A 25,831-nucleotide genomic window follows, 5' to 3' on the forward strand; every position below is an offset into this window, starting at 1 on the left:
AAGCTTAGAAGAGGGAAGGCTTAAAGAGGAGGAGGAGGAGGAGGAGGAGGAAGACCTACCTAGGAGGTAGTGTCTCCTGCCCCCAGACGATCTGGATGTAAATGTTTGACCCCTGCCAGACGAGCCCCCCTCCCCCCCTCTCCTAATCCGAGAGAGTCAGAAGGGGATTAGCTAATCGGTGGCTCCTGTTTTTGGACAAAAGCCTAGGACTTTCTAAAAATCGGTTCAACCGATCCAGACCCCTGACTAACGAAGCAGACCAAGCCGGTTCAATCATAAGAGGGAAGTACCACTAGTCCTGAAGCAACAGACTCGGTATTTCCCGAGACTACCCCTGAATTAAGAGAGGTAACTATTCCAGAGGTAGAAGGGATTGCCGCTATTACCGCTGGAATTTCTGCGGGCTTAGAAAGCAATTGTACCAAAATACTAATCCCCTGCATCAGTGTTGCCACCCACGCTGGAGTTTCTGTTAAAAGTAGGGCACTGGTCTGCGACGCCCTTGAAGCCACATTACAGTCATTACAGAGAGCCTCCCGTTCCTGGTGTTCAGTAGGCAGTTTAGTATTACACTTGGAACAAGTGTAGTAATTGGCCCTGGGTGCTTTACCTTTTTCAAACATTTTAAAAGGAAAACAGTATAGGCAACCACAACCAAGCACACACAGAAAAAAACTAAATATACTATCTACTCTATGACAGAGTTAAAAGATAGTATCCCTGTATTCAAGTATATGTGAGAGCAAGTATCTATATAATCATATACAATGCCCCACTATGTGTATAAATCCACCACAACTTTTCAATTCCTCCTATCTACATATATATGGAGTATATAGAAAGAAAAAGGCACTTAGCTTCCTCTTAAGTAAACATGAAGGGAGAAGCCTGCATGGAGATACAGCAGTGATGTGTCTTTCCTGGACAGAATCTTGGCGCTTCCGCCTGTTCCAGTTCACCACTGAGACGGGGAGGGGGGGTGTTTCTCTTTCCATAACCTTTCCGCGTTCCTGTACTCCTCTCCGTGTTCTTGCTGCCTTTAATGGAGGCTAACCTACCCCCAGGCGATCTCTGCTTCTCAATATGCAGAGACGCCTGCATAGTGCTCCTTTCACCAGCGCATTCTCGGCCCGGACACTGCAGACTAGTTTCCCCCCCTCCTTTTCCTGAGGGGGGTACTTAGTCTGCTCCACTCCTTCTCCTTGCTCCGTCATAGCCGCCCAGAGTACCGGCGCTCAGCGCTGGTATTCTGAATAATCAGTGTGACGGCGACTTGTCTAAGGCGCCTGTCACACTGCAGGAGGCGGCTGCAAAAAAAAAAATGAAAAAAAACTTCCTGTCAGTGAGAGTCGTCCTGCTCTCCAATAACAGGCACCTCTCCTCACCCGAGAGTGCCCTGTAATACAGAGCGCTCTCGGTTCTAGTTAAATAAAATAAAACAAAACTAGGGGGAGGGGTCTGTTGGCAGCTCACTATTAACTTGTTAAGTGCCAACTCCTACTTGGTAGCAGTGTCCCCCAGAATGGATGAAAGAGAAAATAGGTTATGAATTTTAATAAAAAGTTCTTATCAAATTGTCTTTGCACTGAACAATAAGTACACAAATGTTCTAAAAATGATAAGCTTGATATAGGAAACATGCGCACAAAAGAGATCCCTTAATCATGATCATTTAATTTGCCCATACATATAATACATTTTCTTAAAATAATTGGTGATCCAGTGGTGGACCAATGCTCCTAGTATGGTATGTCCCAGTTACCACTTTTGTTTTCTTTTGCAAAAATACAATAAAATTAGCAAAGTTTCATATACATTTCCTGTCCTTAGGAAATAATCATCCATGCAGAGATAATTAACTTTTTAAAGCGATGAACAATATTTATAAAAAGATACCTGATAATAAAGGAACAAATTCAAAGAAGAGCTCCATAGCTTTGTGTCTACAATCCGTCTGTGGGCGCCCACATTGTTCTAAAAGCCACAGGACAATATCCAAGAGACAAATAGACTCTGTTCGTGGAAAACCTCTAAACACGGAGACAAAAAACACAATGGATTTTAGTTGAAATCTCATTAAACTCTAACAAATATAACATTGCTGCAAGTGCAACACAGCTTCTGATTGCTACAGAGTCTAAGCATCGCTATATTCTGTAGATTTAGCCATTTACTTTTTAGATTAATGCATAGTATTTTTCTCAGAATTTGAGAATACACACATTATGTGCGTGTGTGATGAATTCCTCAATCATAATTTAATAATAATTAAAGACAACCTGCTGCTTTTATGACAGGTTATATTTTGTTAGGTGCAGACTTTGGCTAGCCTTTAGCAAAAACAAAAACCTAATTGACTAAGCCAGCATGATAATTCTAGCCAGTGTCGTTCCTCTGGTCCACATAAGGGTGAAATGCAGGAATGGAGCGCAGGGCTGGTAGGGAGGAGGGTCACAAATCTCTGCTTAGTATAATAGTGTATAGCATTATACTGGCACATTTGATATCTGTCACCATACATATAGAAGTAGAGAACTGAGGGAAAAAGGTTTTACTTCTACAGCCTTCTTTAAACATTTTCAAAAATAGTTTCTAAAGAACTCAAATTGAATAAATAAATCTGCAAGAATTAGTTTAGTTGAAGTGAAAAGGATGATGGACAGAAAATAAAGTAATAAATTGCAATTGGGAAATGGATTTGGGCAGGCCTCCAGATGAAGATCCATGGTCAACAGTGAGGCAAAGAGTGTCCTCAATCTCAACCCATATCAAATAAAATGCCTAAATATCTACTATAGGTGAAACTTGGTACCAACTAGACCAGGCCTGGCCAACCTGTGGCTCTCCAGGTATTGTGAAACTACAAGTTCCAGCATGCTTTGCCAGCTATCTACTTGCAAAGCATGATGGGGCTTGTAGTTTCACAACACCAGGAGAGACACAGGTTGGCCAGGCCTAAACTAGACTCCAGTGGATGTTTGGCACCACTTCCCTTCAGTGTTGGAAGAGATTGCAAGGATTTGGGCTCATTTCTTCACCTCTTGTGGACATGCCTTAAAATTGTGAGTTTTTGGGATAAAATAGCTACCCCTCATTTCCAATGTTTACATCATCCTTCAAAGAACCTTTTATGCCTACCGAATGAATGTCTGGACAAAACCTCTGACAAACTAGATACCCAGAATTACAACATGGATAGATGCCCAAGAACAAGCCACTGGTACCCCACCCCCCTTCTATAGCACGTGTACAACAAAGTATGGTACCTCGCATTCACAGAGAATATATCTGCTTATCTAAACAATAAATATCACAAATACTGGATCTGGAGCCTATGGTATCACCAGAATACTCTAACCTGCCAAAACTCATCCTATAACTCTCAGACTTTCTTCAGTAATTACCATATGTCCACCTTCCTTTCCATTTACTGAAATTCGACAAGTCCTTCCTATTGCTGCATTTATCCTTGCTGGACCCGACGTACCCCGGAGGTTGACCTCAGTCCACTCTTTTCATCCCCTCCATCTCTTTATATTAACCTTAACTTCTCACCTTCAGTGCACACAGGCATTTTCTTAAATGGGAACTCAGATACTTTTATTATTACCATAATTATTATTATATTATTTATCTATGTTTGCACTTTGGCAGTATTGATTTTATACACTATTCAATATGTAAATGTTTCCTTTATGGATACATTCAATATCTGTGACTTTTTATTTTGCTACAATTGTAAACCAAAATATAGTTGTTAAAATAAATTGTACTGTTTAAACAAATTAACTAGCTTACAGCTTTAAACTAGTATTAGAAAAGCACAAAGTTACTAGGAATCTATCCTATGCAGGGTGCACACATTCTATGCACCTTGGTATGCGACGTTTAGATGCCTTGTTCAAAGAGCTGCCTTTCTGAATGATAATGCGTTTCAGATGGTTAATGGCATCACTACATTGCTGAACAGTACCTATAACAAGAGCAAGAAAACACATTAATATGACAAGCAAATTGTAAAACCTGAGTAAAGTGTATAGTAAATGTGGAAATTCTTCCCAAACACTTTTAGTGTGTATCTTACCTAAGGATTTTTCATCTCCATGAGATAGTGCCAAGCTTTCCATATAAACCACCAAGACGTCAAATATAAAGTGTTCCACCAGTGCCTCCTCTTCTCTACAAACAGAACACAACCAACTTAAACTCATATAGTAGCAAAAATGTTCAATCTTGAAAAAAAATTCTATTTGCAAAATGTTCACCCTGTAGCTATTTTTTTCCAGAAAAGATGTACTAATTACAGAAAGAATCTGTAACACATACACAGTCATTTTTTAAAAACTTCATTAAGCATTAAGATACTGAGAAAGAATAGCACACCTAAATTCTCTATATATGTTGTTGAAAGCAAGACTTGCTCCTAATCTCTTAAATGCATTAGGGTGGAGAGCAAGGCTGTAGAGTCTTTTGAACAGTGACTGGGTGTTCACGGGGCTTCGCTCCTGCTGTTGTGGAGTGGTCTGCTTTATTGACCATTTCAGAAATTCTCGAATGCACTGTCCTGAGAAGTCTCGCAATGTACTGTCAACTGGATCCACAATCCCATCCTTAAGAGGAAACAAAAACTTCAGTACCCAAGCAGAACACATAATAAATATGTATGTATTATACAACATAAGGGATGATATAACATAGTCAGACATAAATATTAAAAGTTGAAAAACATATGTAAATATGGCTGAAAAAAAGAGTATTTTTATACTTACGATAAATCTTTTTTCTGATTCCATCTGGGCGACACCGCTACCATGGAGTTGAGAGTGTGGAGGTGGAGTCGGCACTTAAGAGGGTTACTTTGTTAATGTATCAATGCTGACAAACCCTTCCCCTCTGCAACCCCTGTAGCATCTTCAGTCCAAGTATAAAGCCTCAAGGAGGTGGAGTCAACCAACCAGAGACCACACAGCAGAAGAGCAAAAGAGAGGGAACGCAGTGTACCCCAGATGGAATCAGAGAAACGGATTTATCATAAGTATAAAAATTCTCTTTTCTCTCTCATCCTATCTGGGGGACACTGCTACCATATGGGGAATTTCTAAAGTAGCCCCCTTAAGGGAGGCACTGCTATGACAGCCCGGCACGTAGAGCACTACGGCCAAAAGCAGCGTCTGCTGATGCAAACATGTTGAATTGATAAAATTTGGTAAACGTATGGATCAATGACCACGTGGCTGCTCTGCACAACTGGTCAGCTAAGGCCCCATTTCGTGCAGCCCAGGATGCCCCCACTGATTTGGTAGAATGGCTTACAATACAATCTGGAACAGGTCTGCTAGCACTGACATAAGGCTGCTTAATAATAGAAGTTAGCCACCTAGCAATCGATTGCTTAGAGGCTGGCCATCCTCGTTTTGAGGAGTCAAACAAAACAAATAAAGAATCTGTGCGGCGAATCTTTGATGTCCACTTGACATAAATTCTTAGAGCCCTGACCACATCCAGAGACTCCGTGGAACCTGTCCTTGAAGACTGTGGGCCACTCTTAAAAACCGGAACCACTATTTCTTGGCTCACAAGAAAACTAGACACCACCTTTGGAAGGAAAGCAGGAACGGTGCTAAGAACCTCCTTATCATCGTGAAAAATAAGATATGGTTCACAACATGATGAGAACTCAATTCTGAAACTCTACGAGCCAATGCAATAGCTAGTAGAAATACAACCTTCATGGACAAGAACTTTAATTCTGCGGTGCGTAATGGTTCGGAGGCCCTTGAAGCATATTTTACACCAGATTAAGATCCCAGTGCCGATATCTGTACTTTCAAAGAGCCTACACGAAGGCCCACCTCCAAGTCATCCTTGAGAAAAGCCTGAAGCCGTGGAAGATGAAAGGCAGCAGTGTGGCATGTTTGGATTTCAAACCATCTGATGTAGGTTTTCCAGATGCGGTGGTAAATACGTGCAGAAACTGATTTTCTAGCCCGCAGAAGGGTATTCACTACTCGTGAAGAGAACCCTCTGGACCTCAACAGGCTGGCATCAACAGCCATGCGGTAAATTGAGCCAAGGCAGTTACTGATGTGTGAATGGTCCTTGCTGAAGGTCTTCTCGAAGAGGTAATTTTACACCCTGACCTACTGCTAGCCCCAGAATTCTGAGTACCAAACGCGCCTTGGCCAAGCAGGAGCCCCTAGACTGACTGGGCATCCCCGTTGCTTCGCCAGACCTGATAGATCTATCATGTATCCTCTCATCATGAGTCCCTGAATCAAACGGTCTTCTGAGGAAGCTGCCCACTGATCTCTGAACAGCAGCAGACGTCCACCCACTCCCGCAGCCACGAGGAGGAAAGGGAGATCGTCAAACTGACTGCTTTTCTGAAAGCTTAGAAGATAGACGATTTATAGAGGCGGCAGGCCTACCTCTATACGATTGTCCTCTGGAGGCCGAAGTTCTCGGTCTATGTGTCTGGCACCGGCCAGTAGCGCCACCACAAAAGGACTACCAAAATGACCCAAATCTCGGTATCCTAAGTTTTGGAACATTTACATGGAGGAAGCTGCATTTGCCTCCTGTGGCCTGGCAAATTATCCGGTCCAGTTCAGGGCCAAGTAACACTCTCACTGAATAAGGGAGTGATTCTAAAGACTTTTTTAAATCCGTGTCTGCATCCAGGACCTGAACCATAAGGTTCTCCTGGCCGCTACTGCGGTTGCAGAAATGGATGAAGAAATGGAGGCTGCATTCTGGGCTGCCTCGTATAAGTATCCGGAAGCCTCCTTGAGATGCAAGGCAAGGGTAAGAAATTCCGAATGTTGCAGACCCGCTGCTCATTGGTCAGCCCATGTTTCCATAGCTCTGGCAACCCATGCCGATGAAACCATAGGTCTGAATGACGTACCTGCCGCAATGTAGATAGACTTTAATAGAACCCTCTATTTTGCTGTCAGTATTATCCTGCAGGGTGGCTGTCCCTGGGATAGGGAGTGTGGTGTGTCGTGCTAAGCGCGCCACCAGTGAATCAGCTCTTGGAACCTGCTTCCATGGTTGATATCCTCCTCCTGTAATGGATATAAAGCCAAATACCTATGCGGAACGGTAAAATTCTTATCTGGCTGTTTCCAGGATCCTTCCGCTAGTTCCTTCAGTTCCACTGATGGAGGAAAGCGGATTGCACGTTCCCTAGCCTTTTTGAAGAGACTTTGACCTGATGTTCTAGTCTCCTCTAGAGCCAAGATACTTAAAGTCTGACAAACTGCTACCACCAGGTCGTCAATACCCAGATATCTGGAAGATTTTTCTGGGTCTAAGACCTGTGTAGAATCAGAGTCTTCTATCAGTTCACCCTCCTCTTCTGACGATCCCTCCGAATCAGAGAGGGTCAGAAGGGGGTTAGTGGATCGGTGTCTCTTATTTTTTGGTAAGGGTCTTGGTGCATCCGAGAACCGATTTAACCTGTCAAGTCCATTAGGGAAGCTGACCAAGCCGGTTCTCCTGTAGGAGGTTCTTGTGAGGTAGGACAGATGGGGCCCCAGCTTATTCCTAATGCAGTGAACACGGTGGTTCCTGTAGTCCCACCTGTCACGAGGGGGTCAATAGCTACTGAGGTAGAGGGGAGAACTGTCGCAAACCGCTGGAGTCTCTGTTGGTTTAGATAGCAGCTTAACCAATGTCTCAACCCCGTGTCAGGGCATTAGCCCATGCCGGAATTTCCGGCAGTGGCGATGCGCTAACCTGAGCCTGCACAGCTAGGGTACCCCCCCTGCAGTCAACAAAAAGTGCCCCCGGGTTCTGCAGTCTCATTGGTAACTTATCTTTACACTTGGGAAAGGTATATTTTACCCGAGATGCCTTTCCCTTATCAGACATTTTTTTAAGGGAATAGTATAACAGTAACAGAATGAAATACAGGCAATCACTCACAAACAAACAGAAAGATAGTAACTAAACTATGACAAAGTCAAAGTTAGCATCTCTTGCAAAGGCTATGTGTTATGCACTTAGTATTCTATATTTATTAAAAAATGCTATTGTAACTACAACTTTATTTCAATATACCCCTATTTATAATATAGAGATATAATAAAAGTGATACTTAGTCTTCTAATCAGGCTAAGAGAATGTCAGCAGCTCTTTCCCAGGCAGTGCTTGGTGCCCTTGGAACAGCCCACTTCAGACTGCATGGGGTAGAACTCTATCCTTAGTATCCTCCAACTGCAATTTTTCCTGCTGCTTACAAAGCGATCTGCCACATCTATATTATGCAGCAGTCACTGATAGCAGATACCTGGTAGGAGTTCTTTCGGGAGAAACAAGTACCCCCTTTTCTGAGGAGGGAAATTTGTATAATCCAATATGGCGGACTCCAGCGTTCCGATTACCGTTGTTCTTTGCAGTTTCTGGTAGCGTCGGTATATAGGTCTTAAATCAGCGTGGTAGTGGCTATCACACGTTTGTCAGCGTTGAGTAGTTTCAAAAGAAAAAAAATTAATTTTCAGTGTTGCTCTCACTGTCTGAATAAGTGTGCTCTGTATAGTTAACAGAGCACACTGCTGAAAAGTTAAGTTAAAAATTATTAGAAAAAAGGAACATTACTTCCTGTAATCTAAAGTAAGCCCAACTCCCTTGGGCACTTAACCAAGACTGAAGAGGCTACATGGGGTTACAGAGGGGAGGGGTTTGTCAGCATTGATACATTAACAAAGTTAACCTGTTAAGTGCCAACTCCACCTCCATTCTCACAACCCCATGGTAGCAGTGTCCCCCAGATAAGATGAAAGAGAAATATTTATTTGGAGCAGGTGTCCTATAATCTGGAGACAGATGTTCTCTTTCGAATATAGTAAAAGCATGTTTGTTTCTTTATGAAAGACTAAACTAACCAACATTTTAGGATTAATAAATAAATATTCAGCCAACTTGAAAAAATTGAGAAAAATAGTTCAGCGACTCAAACGTGATATTATTCTGAAGTTCCAAAAATGTATTATATGCTTGTCATAGGAGTCCAAAACAAGTTTCTGACAACTGCATGGGTACTGACCCAAAGGTTGAGCAACTCTGCTCTAGAGTACATAGAACAATATAAGGTACATGGTAACTGAAAACAACACTGGTTATAGCATGTTTAACAGTTTTTGAATAGTGTTCATGAACATGTATTAAAGCTTTACTGCTGTTTAGTATATGTTCTTAATGAGCATTCCCAAATAAATGCTTTGTATTTTACCAAACATGTCTGAATGCTACAGGCAACTATGTAATTGATATGAAGCATAGCAAAGCGATTCTTTGCCAGAATGTGTGCCATTTGGCTTACATTATATTTTGGACTATGGGTGTCAGTGTTTTTCTTAAAAGGATTTTGAGAATGCACATTAAACATATATACGAAGCCTTGATTGATAAACGAGATTCAACATGACTGAAATATGACTTGGTACCTGGCTGCAGAAAACAAATATTTCTATATATGTAGCACCTGTACTGCCAGTTTTGCTCAGCAGGTGTATGGGGAATAAAGTAAGTGAGGTTAAGTTTCAGAAAAAAACAAATTCTGATATTAAAAAGGTGATCCACAAAGACATACCAAAATAGCTTCCAGTAAAGTCACGGTGTCTTTGCTTTCAAATTTTTTGTTATTTGTGAACCAATGAATGAGACCCATAACAAGCGGCTCATATAGCTGCCTTGTTACCTACAAAAAAAACAAAAAAACACTTTTGATAAAACATTTAGTAGGCCGAAAACTTTACACGAGACGGCTTTACCCGTTTGATTTTGCACTTCCGATTCAAAATCTCTTTCCTTCACAACTATAGAAGAGAAAGACTAGGGGGCAATTTATTACAATTTCTAAAAAGGAAAAGTAAATGTGTTGCCTATAGGAACCAATAAGATTCTAGCTGTTATTTATCAAGTACATTCTATCTAGAATAAGATAGCTAGAATCTGATTGCTTGTTATAGGCAACACATCCACTTTTACTGTTTAGACGTTTTAGCAAATCCATCAATAAGACTGAATTGGACTTTATACAATCCACAGTAAGCACTTTTTATCCTTAAATCTATATATATATATATATTTTTGAACGGTACCTTAAACAAGAGATTGCAGTCCCAATCACTTTCAGATTTTTCATAATTTTACTAAAGATTTCTTATCTATCTACCTGTTATTGCATAGTAAACCGTTTGTAACAATATCCAAGTAAAACTTTAATCGCTAATCTTTTATCAAATATAAATAGAATTCATGATTGAATCTCAAATTATTTGTAAAGGAAGGGAAAAAAATTATATATCTATATAAATATTTGTTATCATTATTATTAAATCTTGAGACCCACACAATCATGTTTAGCAAATTGGGATGCAATCTTTAAAAAAAAAAAAAAAAAAAAAAAAGTAACAACATATTGGATCTCTGTCGTATGTTTTATTGCCACCTATATAATACAAAAATCCAATGCTTAGTGAAAAAAAGAGTGCCACAGTGGAGGTCTTAATAAATAACACCAGAACTAGCTCAAACTGTAGAGATGTAGAGAAATACAAGTGTCACTATTGAGTGCAAGTATAACGGACAAATAAATAACTAAGCAATATAAATGAGAATATAGCAGAAATTGACAAACAAACTATGAAATAAGGGGTTCAGTGTGTGATAAACAAAAAAAAAAAAGAAAAAAGAAAAGGATCCTTCCGATATTGCATGGATTTAACAATGAATGCACACTGGGTACTATGGCAAAATGTTTCTAATTATTACTGAGCCATAGGCTACAAAACTGGTATGATTGAATAGACCTGAGCTATTTGCTATCAGAAAATGTTTCGGGTCATTTAAGATAACACCTTATTTAGAGTGTAGAAATTTGCATATATGAAACCTAGATAAACTAGATGATAATAATTTTGTGTGCACGGGAAAACTATTACTCATTGCATGTACAACGTGAAGTCAAATAAGAAACACAATGATCCTAAAACCCTACAGGCATAAGATTGGGAAATATGACAATCAATGGAATATTTTTAGTATTCGAACACCTATTAAAAAAAAAAAAAATGATTCTTATGAATCAGGGGATGGTGTATGGCATAATGGTATGTATATGATAATATATGTGTGTGTAACAACTAGGATATCAAGAATATTTTCATTATAAACTAAGAGTGAATAGTTAAATATCTTCCAACAATGAAATATATTTTGGTACAATTCCATGAGACTGCAGTCACATGGGCACAGTGCTCAACATCTGGTGGACACGCCCACAGAATTCCCCCTTTTGGGACAAAATGCAGTCCCCTCATGACTCTATCATTGAATCTCTTACACATAAGTACACAGAGCTTTCTCTGCGTTACCCACACCAACATATAAATAAACATTATAAGAAACTGATGAGCGTCCACCAGAAGTCTTATAGCCAAAAATTTTGAAAAATCCCTAGCCTCCTACAATGTCAGCCCTCAAACGTTGTCTGGCATATAGTCTCAATGGAATTATTTTTTATTTATATTTTTTTTTAAAAGAATCCGAAATTCAGTTAAAACTTTTCCTGACTAATATGACCCAATTCTCTATATTCATTATAGTATTACATAGAGGTTATATGTCTTACATCACCAAAAACGTCCAGGTTCCCAAATTTCCTACCATTGCCCTTTCAACCCCCACCCAGCTAACCTCTACAAACCCACTTCATTAATAATAATAATAATAATAATAATAGTAATAATAATAATAATCATCATCAATTTCTCCCCTTATTCTGTAATTTACACATACCTCTACTACTAATACTCACATAAACATTGTGCAGGAACATTGAGGCATATGTGTTGGAAAGCACTTAGTACTTTTTACCACAAGAAGTCGTTTGGGATTTTAAAACTTTGTTTATTGTCGGTTCTGTTTATGTTATTTTTTGTTTCTGTAGGCTTGTCTTTAAAAATCAATAAAAAATACTTGATTAAAAAAAAACAAAAAAAAACACCACATGTTTAGATTAATTAAATCCAACTTGTGTCAGGTGATTCCCTAGGTGTCCAATAGCTACTACAGCTTGGGGAGAGGCCTTGCCTTTGACATGTGTGCAGGGAAGCCTTAACCCAGGTAGCAACAACATACAGTCATGGCCAATAATTTTTAGAATGACACAAGTATTGGTTTTCACAAAGTTTTCTGCTTCAGTGTTTTTAGACCTTTTTGTTAGTTGTTGCTATGGTATACTGAAATAAAATTACAAGCATTTCATAAGTGTCAATAGGAAGTGCGAGACCGGTTGCGCAGAGGAATGGGGTACAGTCCTGCTGGCATACCCAGCATGCTGTGCCCATGTGCAGCCACCTTGTCAGACTGTGCCTTAAACCAGATGCCAAGATCTTACTGTTATGACAGGCATTATTTAAACAAAAAAAAAAAAAAGTACATAAACTAGCAACTAAAAAAACTATAGAGAAACTGTGCAGTACATATCACATTCTGTGTAGCGTACCTGATCAACATCACAGGCCAAGCGAAGTAACACAGGAAATGTGCGTTTGAACAGTTTGTACATTGGAGGAGGACCCTCTTTTGCATCAGGTATTTGAGATGATTTCCCCAACATAAAAGTAACAATGCTATGCAAAAGTTCACAGGCTGCGACCTTAAATAAAATAAAACACAAGTTTATGGAAAATGTTCTCAATGAGAAAGACAGCTACTCATTTAAACATTGGATTACAGAAATCATTACATTTTTACTTTACCAGACAATATACAAATGGGAGCATTTAATTTCCTTCCAAAACTCATCACATGATTACCAATTAGGATGGCATTTGGCACAGACAAATGTGGACCACCAAGGTTGGGGGATCTAGCACCCCTTGACCTGCTTGCTACTTGAAATTTTAAAAAATTGACTGTACTATCAGCATCTAATGAGTTTCACTTGCCAATTGCTAGGCTAGTTACAGAGCAAAAGTAGAAAAGACGAAACACCACTTTGAAAAGGGATGGTTCCGGTGGAACACTGGAATGACTGGACTGCTGACTGGTCACTGCACAGGCTGCTGTAGCAGGCAGACTCAAGTATGGAGGCTGGAAAAGACTGTGTAGGCAGACAGTAGTAGGCACAGCAACCTGGAGCACTGTAGACCTGTTGACTGAAGAGAAGCTGCTGTGATCTCAGTTCTCATTAACCAATCGGTCACACGTGCAGAGCCCAATTGTGACAAGCAGGAGTCTCCAGAGGACTTCTGCCTCATCAAGCCTGCCTTGCAAATCACCACTGCTACACCTGGAGGCCAACATCCTCAACTGGCGAAGGAGACTTTAGGCTGTCCTCTAATATTCAAACAATGTATATATAAAAAAAAAATGTAGATAAAAAGTCCTGTGTACACCTCCTATTCATGGCACTGGGGCAAGAACTGAGAAAGAAAAGTTGAATTATATTTCTAAGTCTAAAACAAACAAAAAAAATATATGTGTCCCCCTATAACAGATTGCAAAACAAGTCACTTAGCACATCTATAGACACAGAGCAAAAGTAAAAATAAAAGTGAACATACTTTTGTCTGTCTGTCACTGGCACAAAGAGCCAAACCTGTAACATGTGGCAGAAATATATCCAGGTAAATCACAGGTTTCATATCAACAAATGGTACAGCAAAGCTCAGTCTCTTCTCCGTGTCCCACGATACATGATTCTTTATCACTTCCTCTGTAGACGCAGCTTTCAAAGTAAAACAAAGGAACTTGTTTAGTGTGATAGATGTGCTGGTTTTATAAAGGACAAACATTAAGTGAATCCAACAGCTTTACAAAAGACTGCATACTTATTATCCGTTACAGACATTGCAGAAGATACTATTCTACTATCAAAGCCAGTAGTATTATATATTAGTAATTTTTGCTTCTATATCCAACTAATCTAAGAAGGTAACCCCTATCATAAATCAAATTTATTTGCATTTTTTGTAAATGGAAGAAAATGTGTGCTATTTTGAACAGCGCAAGTTTATTCTGGAAATCTTTAGGTTCATATAAATCTGGAGTAAATAAATGTAGAAACCTCATGTGTATAGATGTAACATTTATTTATTAACGGATCAGTCAGAACTACATTCTATTTTTTGACACAAGGAGAGATGGGAGTACTTATTTAAAGATCATAATCATTAACCGGTACAATGCAAACAGGCGATTTACCAAAGAGAGGGGGGGGGGGGGGAGGTAAAATGTGTTCTATTTTCTCTGTCTCAATGTTTTGGTAAATCAGCCATGTAGAGAGCAATAACCTCCATGAGAGTATTCATCTCTCTCCGCAGTTTACTAATCACAGAATGGCATGGAGAAGAACATGAATAATATTGCACAGGAGCGTGTATTTGCGTGGGTTTCCTCCCACACGCCAGAAACATGGTGGTAGGTTAACTGGCTGCTGACAAAAAAATAACATTAGTCTGGGTGTGTGTTAGGGAACTTAGACTGCAAGCTGCAATGGGGCAAGGACTGTTATGAGTGAGTTTTCTGTACAGCACTACGGAATTAGTGGCGCTATATAAATAAAAGATGATGATGACCTAACTTAACAGGATCAAAACAACTCCAGTAAACATGGAATCCCTCTTCCAGTAAATGGGGCATGACGATAAATGAAGTCTGTTTTAAGATAAGCAAACATTAAAATGCCTTCAATAACCACAGTCAAATATTTGTTGTTTTATGTAATGCATGTTTCTCTAAAACATTTTTGTTTGTTGTAAAACTGGAAGTGAAGCTGTGTAACAATACTGGAGGAAAAATGTATATCTCAAATAATAAAAATGATCACCTGTTACCAAGCTGCGATTAATTTGTCCTCCTAGAGATCCAAGTAATCGTACTACTCTGTTCCTCACTGCTGCCAAAGACAACTCTTCCTTCTAGAAAATGATTAGAGAAATCCAAAAGTCATGGTAATAATGGTATGATTTGCATTATTGCCAAGCAATAAGAACAAATAAAACACTACGCTATACAAGGCAGGTATGGGAAAGATCTGGGGGCAAATGTATCATAGTGCGGGTTGTACAAGTAGCCGTAAAATCGGCGAGATGACAGCAACCCGCACTAGGATACATTTACCCCCTGGCCTTAAAAATCAAATCTAACCTGTGTCACATAGTGCAAAAAGAAGGAGAGAAGCAATTTCTGCATTCAAAAACATACTTAGCTTATTTGTATATTCATATTCCTACAGATAACAAATGGATTAGCAATCTAAGAACGAAGAAACATACCACAGAGAGTGTTTTCGCTCTCTTTATTTTCCTGATAAGATATTTATTAAATCCTTTTTGTGAAGCACGAGACAGGTAAGCTACCTCAACAGCATTGAGTGAATCATCTGAGAAGGAGAAGATAAAAACATTAGTTACATTGATTGTAGCAGCACAAGTGGCAAGTCTGAATTTACATAATATAAAAATAAATAAAATATTCAAAAAGCATAAAAGTTTAGTGAGAGGGTTCTCAAGTAACTTGAGAGGGATAAGGCAAAGTTTTAATTGTAGTTCTGCCCTCTAGTGGTAACTGCTATTATCAAACATGGGCAATGAAATGAGGGCCAGAAGCTAAAGCAAGGTTTTCAAATGTCTTTTTGTGGCATCACATAAAAAATAGCCACAAAAACAACATCAGACACTATAAACAAAGCGAATACATATTGTTAAGTAAAAAAAAGTTCAACTCCTCTGCCGCTATTCACAGAAGTATTGCACAGTTCATGTAATGTACAAAAGGAAGAAAAAAATCTGAAAATAGCACTGAGGAGGGATTTTATAAAACATCAAAATGTATGCACATTATAGCTAAAAAATCAGTTCTAAATGTATCTGTATATGAACAACAGCATTAAACAATTCATTAAAAAAAAGTATCTAAGACCTAAAATGTTGTTTGGGTTCTCATCATTTATAAGAAAAACTTTAAAAAAACAAACAAAAAAAAACATACAAAAGGGGTGGGTTGTAAGAGTTAGTAGTTTGGATTTTGTGCCTCTTTTTCCACCATGCACATTTTCAGCTGCATCGGAAGTCAAAGACACAGACTGTTTAGCACTATTACCTGTATATGATGAATTTGTCAAGTAGTCATCTAGTAATGGAAGGATATCCTTGTAATAAGGCTGCATAATATTTGGAGGGATTCGGGATGACCAATCTTCAAGAGCATCAAGGCCAGCATCAGCAAGAGTTGGGCAGCTTAAGCCCAATTTAAAGGCAGTCTACATAAACAGAAAAACAACATTTATGGAGATACATTTTTAAATTATATAATTTTAATGAATTACAGGCAGAACGAACAAACAAACAAGTAAAAAAACATCAAGAAATAAACCACTTCTAATAAGGTGGAGAGCATCAATAATGCACAATGCAGCCAAAAAGCAGAGAGGGGGGATCAGTGGAGGGGAGACACCTAAGAGGTCATGACAAAGATGCAGCAACACAAGTTTGTGAAATCTGCTAGATATTAAAGCATTTAGGAAGATAGCCCCTATTCATAAAGAGAATTTTCGTACATACTGTTAAATTTAATTTTTCTGGTTCTATTTGGGGGACACTGTCCCATACCTCTTTTCTCTGCCTTCCTATTTCTGGAAGTCTATAATGTCAGTGCAGGCAACTGGGTATTATGTGCAAAAATTTATACAACTGTAACTTGAACGTGACTACCTCCAGGCTCTATTGTCAAAAAAAACATAAAAAAAGAAAAGAAAAAAAAAAAAAAAGAAAAATTTCATGGAAGTGGGAAAGAAAAGAACTACAGCCCAAGAGAAAAAACAACAGGATGCATTTTACTGCATAGACATTGGGGACTCCAAGAAAAAGATTTACCAACCCTATTTTCTCTCAGATCACTGGAGATATCACAGAGTGGTCGGAGACAGATAGTGGGAAAAACTACCAATGGTGAAAAGTTCTCTCATTACTCGAACAGGAAAAATAACTCAACAAGGAATAAAGGCCTGACGCGTGATTTTATCAGACCCAGACCAATCCAGGGTGCCAGACAATGCACTAAAAAGAGCCATTGTAGTTCACAGCAAAAAGCAAGTTCATCACTGAGCTTCGAATCAGCACCAATTCCCAAAGAATTTTAATATAGTTAGGTACCTTTGACGTAAAGTGCAGATTACAAACACTTTGTGCAAAACTGATGAAACAGCAGCAAAGTGGAAGGTAATACATATAGACGTCTATTTAGACATCCATGCTTATATTACTGTGGCTTTACAAACACTGCAAATGGCTAGACAACTGTTGTCAGGATTTTGGTAAAAATAATTACACACATAACAGTGGATTTTTTGGTCTTATGCCCAAGCATGACAATGGCCGCCTTCTTATCACGTGCAAGAACTGCTTCCACTGGGGCAGGAGTTACACAAACATAATCATCCTCATCAAAATCCTCATTAGCGCCCTCGTCAGCTACACATATACCCCCTTCATCCTGTTGCAAGCCCAAAGTGGCAGCCTCAATTTGTGTATTACCGGTTACAATTGGCATGCACACATCTGCAGAAATGCTGAAAGAGGCCTTTTTATGGGTACACTATCAGACAGGTCAAGATTACACATAGCACTCATGGATAGACTCTCCTCAGGGATTTTTGCCATTTCTGAAACTGAACATACATTTTCCTCTAATGTCTTACTGTTTTCTTCCAGCTCGGCTTTTATGTGTAAAAGTATTTGGACACCACTTTTGGAGTCAGAATGACAAGGTCTTGCTTGGTCATGACTGACCTTACAAGAAGATGCGTCAGTGACAGTTGCAGAACTAGCACTCATAGAGAAAGGCGAAGGCCTCATTCTTTCCTTGCCACTGCGTGTGTAGAATGGCATATTGGCAATTTAATTTTTTTTCTGCAGATAACTTTGCCTGGATTACAGGTATTGTTTTCTTGACCAGGGTAAAAGGTGTTTTTCTACATTTTTTTTCCCTCACTTAAAAACACTATGCACTTTAACATAGGCTTTAGCATATGACATAGAAGGATTACCATCATCATGACTGGTGCCAACAGCTGCTTGGTGCTCCTAGTCTTCTGTGTACTGCTGTGAATCCATTTTGATAACACAGTACAATGTGACTGCAGATTAAGAGCAACACTGCCAGCCCTATTATTTCTATTTCAATTATGACAATTTGCAATGGAGCTCTCCTGAATGTCACTGGAGACTTTGAAAAACACTGGTACCCCTTCTCTTTCTTTCCTACCCGTGATGCTGTCCAATTGCACCAGAGACTGCCAAGAACTGTGCTACCGCTTCTGTGTCCCACTTTGAAATTGAAATGGTGCTGGATCGCCATGGAGGGCGGTACTTATATAATCCAAAACTCGCGAGATCCGGCGACGTAACCATGAATTTTTGCCCTGTGCTTTTAATTACGAGGGCGCGCGAAAGAACGGAGTCGGCTCGGCTCGGCACTCGGATCTGCCAAGTTCGGTGTGTTCGTTTCTCGGGGAACAGAGCCTGAGCATCTCTACTTAAAACATCCATCTCCTATCATCCATGGTTTGTAACACTTTTTATTTCTCAATAAAAAAACAAATTCCAATGTCATACAACTATAAAGACAGGTAAATAAAAAGTTTTCTAGACTTACTTGTAACGCTGGTATGTATATTTTCATATCCAGCATGATGATATCATGAGGCAGAGAAAGGATAAAAGTTAAACAAGAGGCCAAAAGTTCATCCTTAAACTGCTTCATTTTGGCAGATACCTAAGAATAACAGACACACCATTATAATGCAATAAGAAAGACATTTACAAAGTAAGAGTAAGGACATACTATATCTCAACTCTAAATCAGTGTTAAATTCAAAATATTTGTGAACTACATGTAAAAGCAGGCAGTATATTCCCATAATACAATAAAACTGCATTTGCACCCCTTTCAAAGCAACATAGTTTGTTCAGGATCAAATTTATACCCTTTAGTTTGATTTGCTCCTAGCTCTTAATCAAGCCCTTAATGTCTATTTTGTAATATATTTTTTTTTAATCACAACCTTTTCAGATTAAAAGTTTAGAAAATAATCTTCAATACAAAAGCCGTAGTAAACTAAAGGACATATGAAGCAAAAATTTCAAACAAAAAATACATTTGGAATTGTTACCATCTCACCTCTTTTCCAAATTTCACAAACAGAGCAAAGGAAGAATATTTTTCTGGATCTTGTGGACATTTTTTGGAAAATTTTGGACCGACACCCTATATGAAAACAAACATTACAAATGGACGTTTGCAGTACATAAAATACTTGCCACAATGACTTTAAATTGATTTTCCATGAACAATATATTTATATTTGATAACATTGAGTTGTAAATAGGTCTTTAACAGTAAGTATTAGAAAAAGCCATCGCAAAGTTTCAATTTGACAGTTGAGTATGCGTACGTCATACTCACACAGCATCTACAGATTGGTGATTCTCTGCATTGATTTTTTTATTCAGTAAAAAGGAATTTATTGGGGAAACTTAATTTAAATCAATGGAATACACAAACCACAACAGATTATTCAGATACAATGTTCACATAAGCAGAATCAATGTGCATACCTTTACATATAAACCTGCTCTAAGGGGCATATTCAATTAGCCACGTTACTCACAAAAGTAACGTGGCGTTAAAAGGATTACTGGTATTACGGTAATTCTAACCCGGATTTCAGCTCGTAGCTCCCTGAACTGCGAGCTGAAAGCCGGCATTAAAGGTACCGTAATAACGGTAATTACGCGAATTATTACCATAATAACGGTAATAGTGCGCAAGCCGCATTTACTTTTAACAGTAATGCGGCCAATTGAATATGCCCCTAAGAGGCGGCAAAGGAAAACACTAAAATATTGCACTGGCAAATAAACACTTCTATAACATCACAGTACAAAAGCAGACAATCATATAATTCTAAATAACTACACCTATATATCATTGCGCTAATCATAAGAAAAAAAAAAGTTACAAAGTGAATGCAGTGTGCATGTATCATTTGTCTTGACATGACTTGGCTGGGGAATGGTATGATATATGAGATTAACAAATAGGAGATTTTTACACTGACAATCAGCTAGGGGTCACTAGGGGACAGAGAGCTAGGGGCATGGGATAGATGCCGTCAAAGAAAACTGGTAGTCTGTACTTTCTGCAAGGAAGAGGGAATAAATGGGCCAAGGAAAAAAAAAGAGGATGGGGAAAATTTGTTCTACATGTGATCTCAAGTGAAATGAACAACCCAGTATGATTGGGTATTTAGCAAGAGCAATGTGTTTTGAAGGACAGAACCACTGTAGTAAAGGGCACATAGGAACCCAGCAGAAGGTATTTACTATACAATAATAAAAACATATCTGCCACAGGTATAAATAACTGATGAACAATAAAGAAGACTGAACAGAAACAGACCCCTGGAATAGGATGAATAAGAGGAATGATTTGGCCAACCCACCCAGGATCTTCGTAAGGATAGAAGCTTGCTGGTTACAAGAATATCCTGTATACAGTAAATATCTGAAGCATAAATGTATTGAAAGACCAGAGACCTTTTTGATTTTGGCATTAACCTCCTTATGTTTCAGGTGACAAATGAAATGCTGTGTTCAAAGACGGAGGAAAGAAAATGAAGTCACCCAGTGGAACACCATGAGCTGTGCTAAATCAACAATAAGCTACATTTCCGATTGTTATTCAGTATAATCACACGTTCCTACCCACCAAACCACACTACAACTGGACACACACAATGGCAGACTGAGTGTTAGTGCTTAGCAAAGGGGCACACAGGAGTCTAGAACAAATTGATAGTAACAAGGCATTGCCACATAGTAGCAGTGTGGTACAAGCAGGGCAAACACTGAGTTTGAAAGGCAAAGTCGAGTGTCCCAAATAACCTGCAGAAGTGTGCCACAGGAAATACTTAACTTGAGGTCACGCCCTAATATACCAGGTATACCAGTTTGCAAACAACTTCATTCCATTAGATTCTATATTATCAAACATGCTAAAAAGGAAATGTGCAGGTGTGGTCCATAGCAACCTATTAGATTATAGCTATAATTGTGTATAATGTACTAGATTAATGATAGCTAGAATTTGATTGTTATGGGCTTTTCCTTATTAGAAGGTTTGATAAATCTATCCCTTAGAGTTTATTGTTGAGCGAACAAATCATCATCAATTCATAGCGGAGAACACCACCTCTAACTATGCATGAGCTCAAAATGTTTTGGGGGCTCAAATTCTGTATATACATTACAAAAAAATCTGGATTGAAATCATACTGGACCACACACACACATATTCAGCTGTGATATCCAGGTCCCAATAGGAAATGCTAACAAATTTTTTTACATTTCAACACCAACACCCTCTGCCTACCAAAAAGTGACCACAGACCCGACTACCTGCATAAACTCAAACCGTACCTTCTTCTCTTGTCTGCAAGAAGATTTACACAACCTAAACAATATCAGATGATAAATGCCTTTTACTTTGTATAAAACATTATAACCCGGGGCATGGCCTGGCGGCCATTCTAGTCGGCCACGCTTTTCTTGAGCTCCCGGAGTGTGTCCTCTGTCTGGGGTCTAGACGGCTCTCCCCGGGCCAAATCCTTGCCTGCACATGCGCCCTTATCCCTACGGCAACTCCGGTTCTGCCATGGCCTGATTTAGTCCATACACATTACCCCTGGACCTCCTAACAATCTAGCAGCCTAACAACCATCTGAAGCCTCTGCCTCAATTTAGGGAGCTCCTAACGCGATCTGACTTCTGGACCTCGGAAAACTGCCGAACACCTTATTGTAACTAAGCCTACAAGTGGGCACCAATCCATCCCTGCACCCCCTCCTGCCAAGACTTGAATTAGAGAGGAAAAGGTAGCTTAGTGACACCTAAGCTAGCCTTACCAGACCAGAGGTGGACTCAGCCTGTCTCTTATTCACCCAGCTGAAAGAGGGCTAATGCACATAGAATCCACATTCTACAGAGGTCCCTCTGGTGCTGCTCTCACATTCCCCTGGCTGCTCAATCTCTGACACAGCAATTCTGAATTCCCTCAACCTCTACAGGGAACCCAGCCAGAGCCGACAGAGGAAACCTGCAGCGGGGACACAGGTCAGTTACTGGGACTATTTATAAGGTTTTTCTGGAGCCTTTGAGGTGAACGACTGGAATTAACACCTTCAAGCCCCATACTTGTCAGGGGTTAATCCTAAGTTACAGAGGCTGCCACATTTAAGTTTCTACCAGGGGCACACCACCACATTGTGTCCAATCTCGATATTACACTGTGTTGCTGTGATTACTCAATACAACATATTGGTAATTACTCTCATTTAAGGCAGGATTAGTAGAGGGTCTCCTGATTCGAGGCGTCCGTCACATCCCTGACTATTTATTGAACGCTATGCAGTAACTCTTCAATCCCGGCCTCGGGACTGATGCGCCCTGAATGATTCACTAAACTCTATTGTGCAGCATCCTCTCCCCTCTCCAACCTCATTGTTCCCCCTTCTGCCCCTCACATCTTGCTTAATCCTTAGCGTTGCCACCATGTCGCAGAAGAACAAGAAACCTCCAGGCAGCTCGTCTTCTTCCAATTTTTTGGAAAAAAGGATAAAGCTTCCCAAGCCTTGTCCGATCTCTCTGAAGTCCCACCATCTTCTCCTTCATCTGATCTGGATCCCCAGATCCAAGCAGTTATGACGAATCTAGTGGTAGGAGTTGAAAAGGCTTTTAAGCAGGAACTCTCAAAAGCCGTTAACGATTTCAAACTAGAACTCATCTCCCTAGGTACTAGGACTGATACTTTAGAAACAAAAACGGATGATCTGTGTCGCTAACAAACGACATTTGACAGAGAATTATCCCGCCTGTATGAAGAGATTGAAGTGCTAAAAGAAAAACAGGAGGATGCCGAAAATCGGTCCAGACGCAATAATATACGTGTCTAACATACTAGAAGATGTCTCACCATCTGAGATTCAAACATTCCTTAACGTCCTCTTCATGCACGTTCTCCCAGAACTGTCTGATCTCGACTGCATGATGGACCGCGCTCACCTCAGGGCCAAGCCAACTGCTGACCAGCCTTTGCGTGATATTATTGTGTGCTTTCATTACTACCACATTAAATAACGCATCCTAGCATCGACAAGGAATTCCTCCTCAATTGCCTTTAGAGATATGGACATAAAGTTATTCCAAGACCTTGCCCCGTCGACCATTCAGAAAAGGAGATCTCTTCAACCTGTCACCAAGATTTTACGCCAGCATAATATTCGCTACTGGTGGGGATCTCCCTTCCGACTTCAAATCTTTGCAGAAAACGCCACTCATTACGTTAAAACCCTCGACCAAGGCCAAGAAATCATAGCCAAGATGGACATACTACCTGATTCTGTCTCACTGCCTAACTCTACCTCAAGGCAAGGTCCATCATCACCTCCAGCTTCCGAGTGGTCTAAAGTCTCCTGGCTTCAATCTCGAGACGCCTCCCCAACCTGATTTGCGCAAATATCCTCAAATACCTTCTTCCCAAATTTTAGCTGTCCTGAAGTTTATACGACTGACAGTTTGATACTGCAGAGATGACTTTTCTCACCACTGTCTGCTTACTTCAGTGGTCCTTTGTATTCATCGTAATCATTAGTATTTAATAGGGCCATTGGCTCGGGTAGCATGTTTGTACTGATGCTGCCTTTCCACACCCCATGCTCCCTATACGACTACTGGTTAGCCTTACAATGTTTATATGTATTCAATTTGTATCCCTCCAGGATCCCATCGTTAAAAGGTTATTGCCCAATTGGGATATTCTTTCTTTCACCTTTTTATTTTTCTTTCTCATTTCTTGTGGCTTTCTTTCTTCTCCTCCTCCCTCTTTTTCCTTTTCCCCGACCTCCATCTAAACATCTCTGGACTAATCCGTTTTATCATTACAGTACTCAAAGGTCCTCCTTAGCAGTGTATATCCCAACTTCATTCTCCAATGCTCTGAAACTTCTCTCCATCAACGTTAACAGCCTTAACTCCCCTCGTAAATGTACAATAGTCCTGGGAGCCAGCAGAAGGGAAAAAGTGGATATAGTCTTCCTTCAGGAGATCCATCTTACAGGTACCCATACACAACTTCAGGGTAAGCAGTTCTCCCAGACCTTTTTCGCCTCAACAGACTGTAAAAAACGGGAGGTAGCAATACTTACACATAATTAGGTCCCTTTTCAGCATTCAACATATTCTGACCCAGAGGGTCGCTTCCTTTTAATGCTCTTTCTAAGGATTCCTCTGCTTTGTTGCAACACCACTCCTTACATGACACCTAGCGCCTCAAAAATTAAACAGCGCAAGAGTATACCCACTACTCAGCTTCCCATCAGATATACTCCCGCATTGACATGCTCCATGTCTCCCAGTCCTTAATACCCCTAACCACTCAAGCAGGCATCATTACGTTTTCATGGTCTGATCATGCGGGAGTATACATCCTTCCTGATCTCCTACACCAATATCTACGCGCATTTAGGTGGCACTTAGACGATTCCCTGCTATTAAACACTTCCACCTTTACCAACATCAAAACAGCTATCTCTGAATATTCTCCTGAGAACACCTCACAGGAAGTAGCTCTGGGTGTTGTCTGGGAAGCTCATAAAGCAACCATTTATGGTTGACTTATTAGTGCGCTGCCTTGCAGGTGAGACAGAAGACCGCTCTAGAGGTCTCCTCCTTGGAACCACGGATTTCTGCTCTTCTAATTCAGCAAAAGCAGGTCCCTGATTCCTCCGTAGTATCACAAATGAACTCCCTGAAGGGTCAGCTTAATACTCTTTTATCTCGAAGAGCGGCCTCCCTTTTGCAGAAACTCCAACAACGCTTCTATGACAAGGTAGATAAGGCGGACTAACAAAAATAGTGTACAGGCGCTAGAGTGATAATAGTAATATATACCTGATGTAGCTGCAGCTGGAAGTGGGAATTGGCAAACCCACACTAAATTGGAGACAAAAAAGGTAAAAAAAACCAGCGCGAGAATACAATCAGGAAATGAGTGATAAAAATAAATAACAAACCGGCATATGGAAATAAAACATCACAATTTATTGCATGTATATATAAAATGAATATAAACAAAGCTGAGAGTCAAAGTCAAAAAAGCGTGGATTGAGAAGCAAAATATGCACTAGGACTTAGTAAGCCTTATGACAATGAATCTGATATTAATAACTGAATCATATGCAAAAAAGCACACATATAGAACTCAAACTGGGAATATCTCAAAGCCCAGTAAATGCAAATGGTACATATGTGATCAAGCCAGAAAATAGACCTACAAACGCCAATCCAAGTAGAGTATAGGGGGAAGTTCTCCCAAAATAGAACACTGCAACCTGTAGATGAAAGTACCTGTGCACTAGAAAAGTGCTGATGAAATTCGGACACTTCGCTAAGGAACTCTGCATATATGAAAATCAGTGATATATTCACGGATCTACCGCTGTATCACACGCAGTCAGTCCCGATGATGAAGCGATCATCGGGACTGACTGGCTTTCAAATTGCTAAATGTACAGTTCCTACTTGTTTTAAAAAACTAAACAAAAAAAAACAAACAAAAAAAAAAACACATTATAACCCAAATGAGGAGACCAGGTGCAGTTTTAAAATATATAAACTATGTGACAAAAGCACTAGTTCCACATACGCTTATATGGGCACCAACAGAAAAACAACCTGGGGGCTAATTCCCCTCCCTGTTT

At 39.7% G+C, this 25,831-nt stretch overlaps 1 protein-coding gene across 1 annotated transcript in view; it reads right to left on the reverse strand.

Moving 5' to 3' along the window:
• The window catches only part of PRKDC (protein kinase, DNA-activated, catalytic subunit), a 144,042-nt gene extending 125,257 nt beyond the window's left edge, over nucleotides 1-18,785 (reverse strand). The window contains exons 1-11 of the mRNA XM_075213494.1: nucleotides 18,670-18,785; nucleotides 16,117-16,276; nucleotides 15,291-15,397; nucleotides 14,843-14,933; nucleotides 13,578-13,741; nucleotides 12,515-12,667; nucleotides 9,596-9,703; nucleotides 4,384-4,610; nucleotides 4,085-4,179; nucleotides 3,874-3,973; nucleotides 1,897-2,030 (exon numbers count right to left, since the gene is read on the reverse strand). Of these exons, the coding sequence (XP_075069595.1) occupies nucleotides 1,897-2,030; nucleotides 3,874-3,973; nucleotides 4,085-4,179; nucleotides 4,384-4,610; nucleotides 9,596-9,703; nucleotides 12,515-12,667; nucleotides 13,578-13,741; nucleotides 14,843-14,933; nucleotides 15,291-15,397; nucleotides 16,117-16,276; nucleotides 18,670-18,777 (1,447 nt within the window). The 5' untranslated portion in view covers nucleotides 18,778-18,785. The remainder of the gene's footprint in view (nucleotides 1-1,896; nucleotides 2,031-3,873; nucleotides 3,974-4,084; nucleotides 4,180-4,383; nucleotides 4,611-9,595; nucleotides 9,704-12,514; nucleotides 12,668-13,577; nucleotides 13,742-14,842; nucleotides 14,934-15,290; nucleotides 15,398-16,116; nucleotides 16,277-18,669) is intronic.
• Nucleotides 18,786-25,831: the final 7,046 nt, after the last annotated feature.

This window comes from Mixophyes fleayi, chromosome 5 (genome assembly GCF_038048845.1).
Source record: "Mixophyes fleayi isolate aMixFle1 chromosome 5, aMixFle1.hap1, whole genome shotgun sequence".
Lineage (NCBI taxonomy): Eukaryota > Metazoa > Chordata > Amphibia > Anura > Limnodynastidae > Mixophyes > Mixophyes fleayi.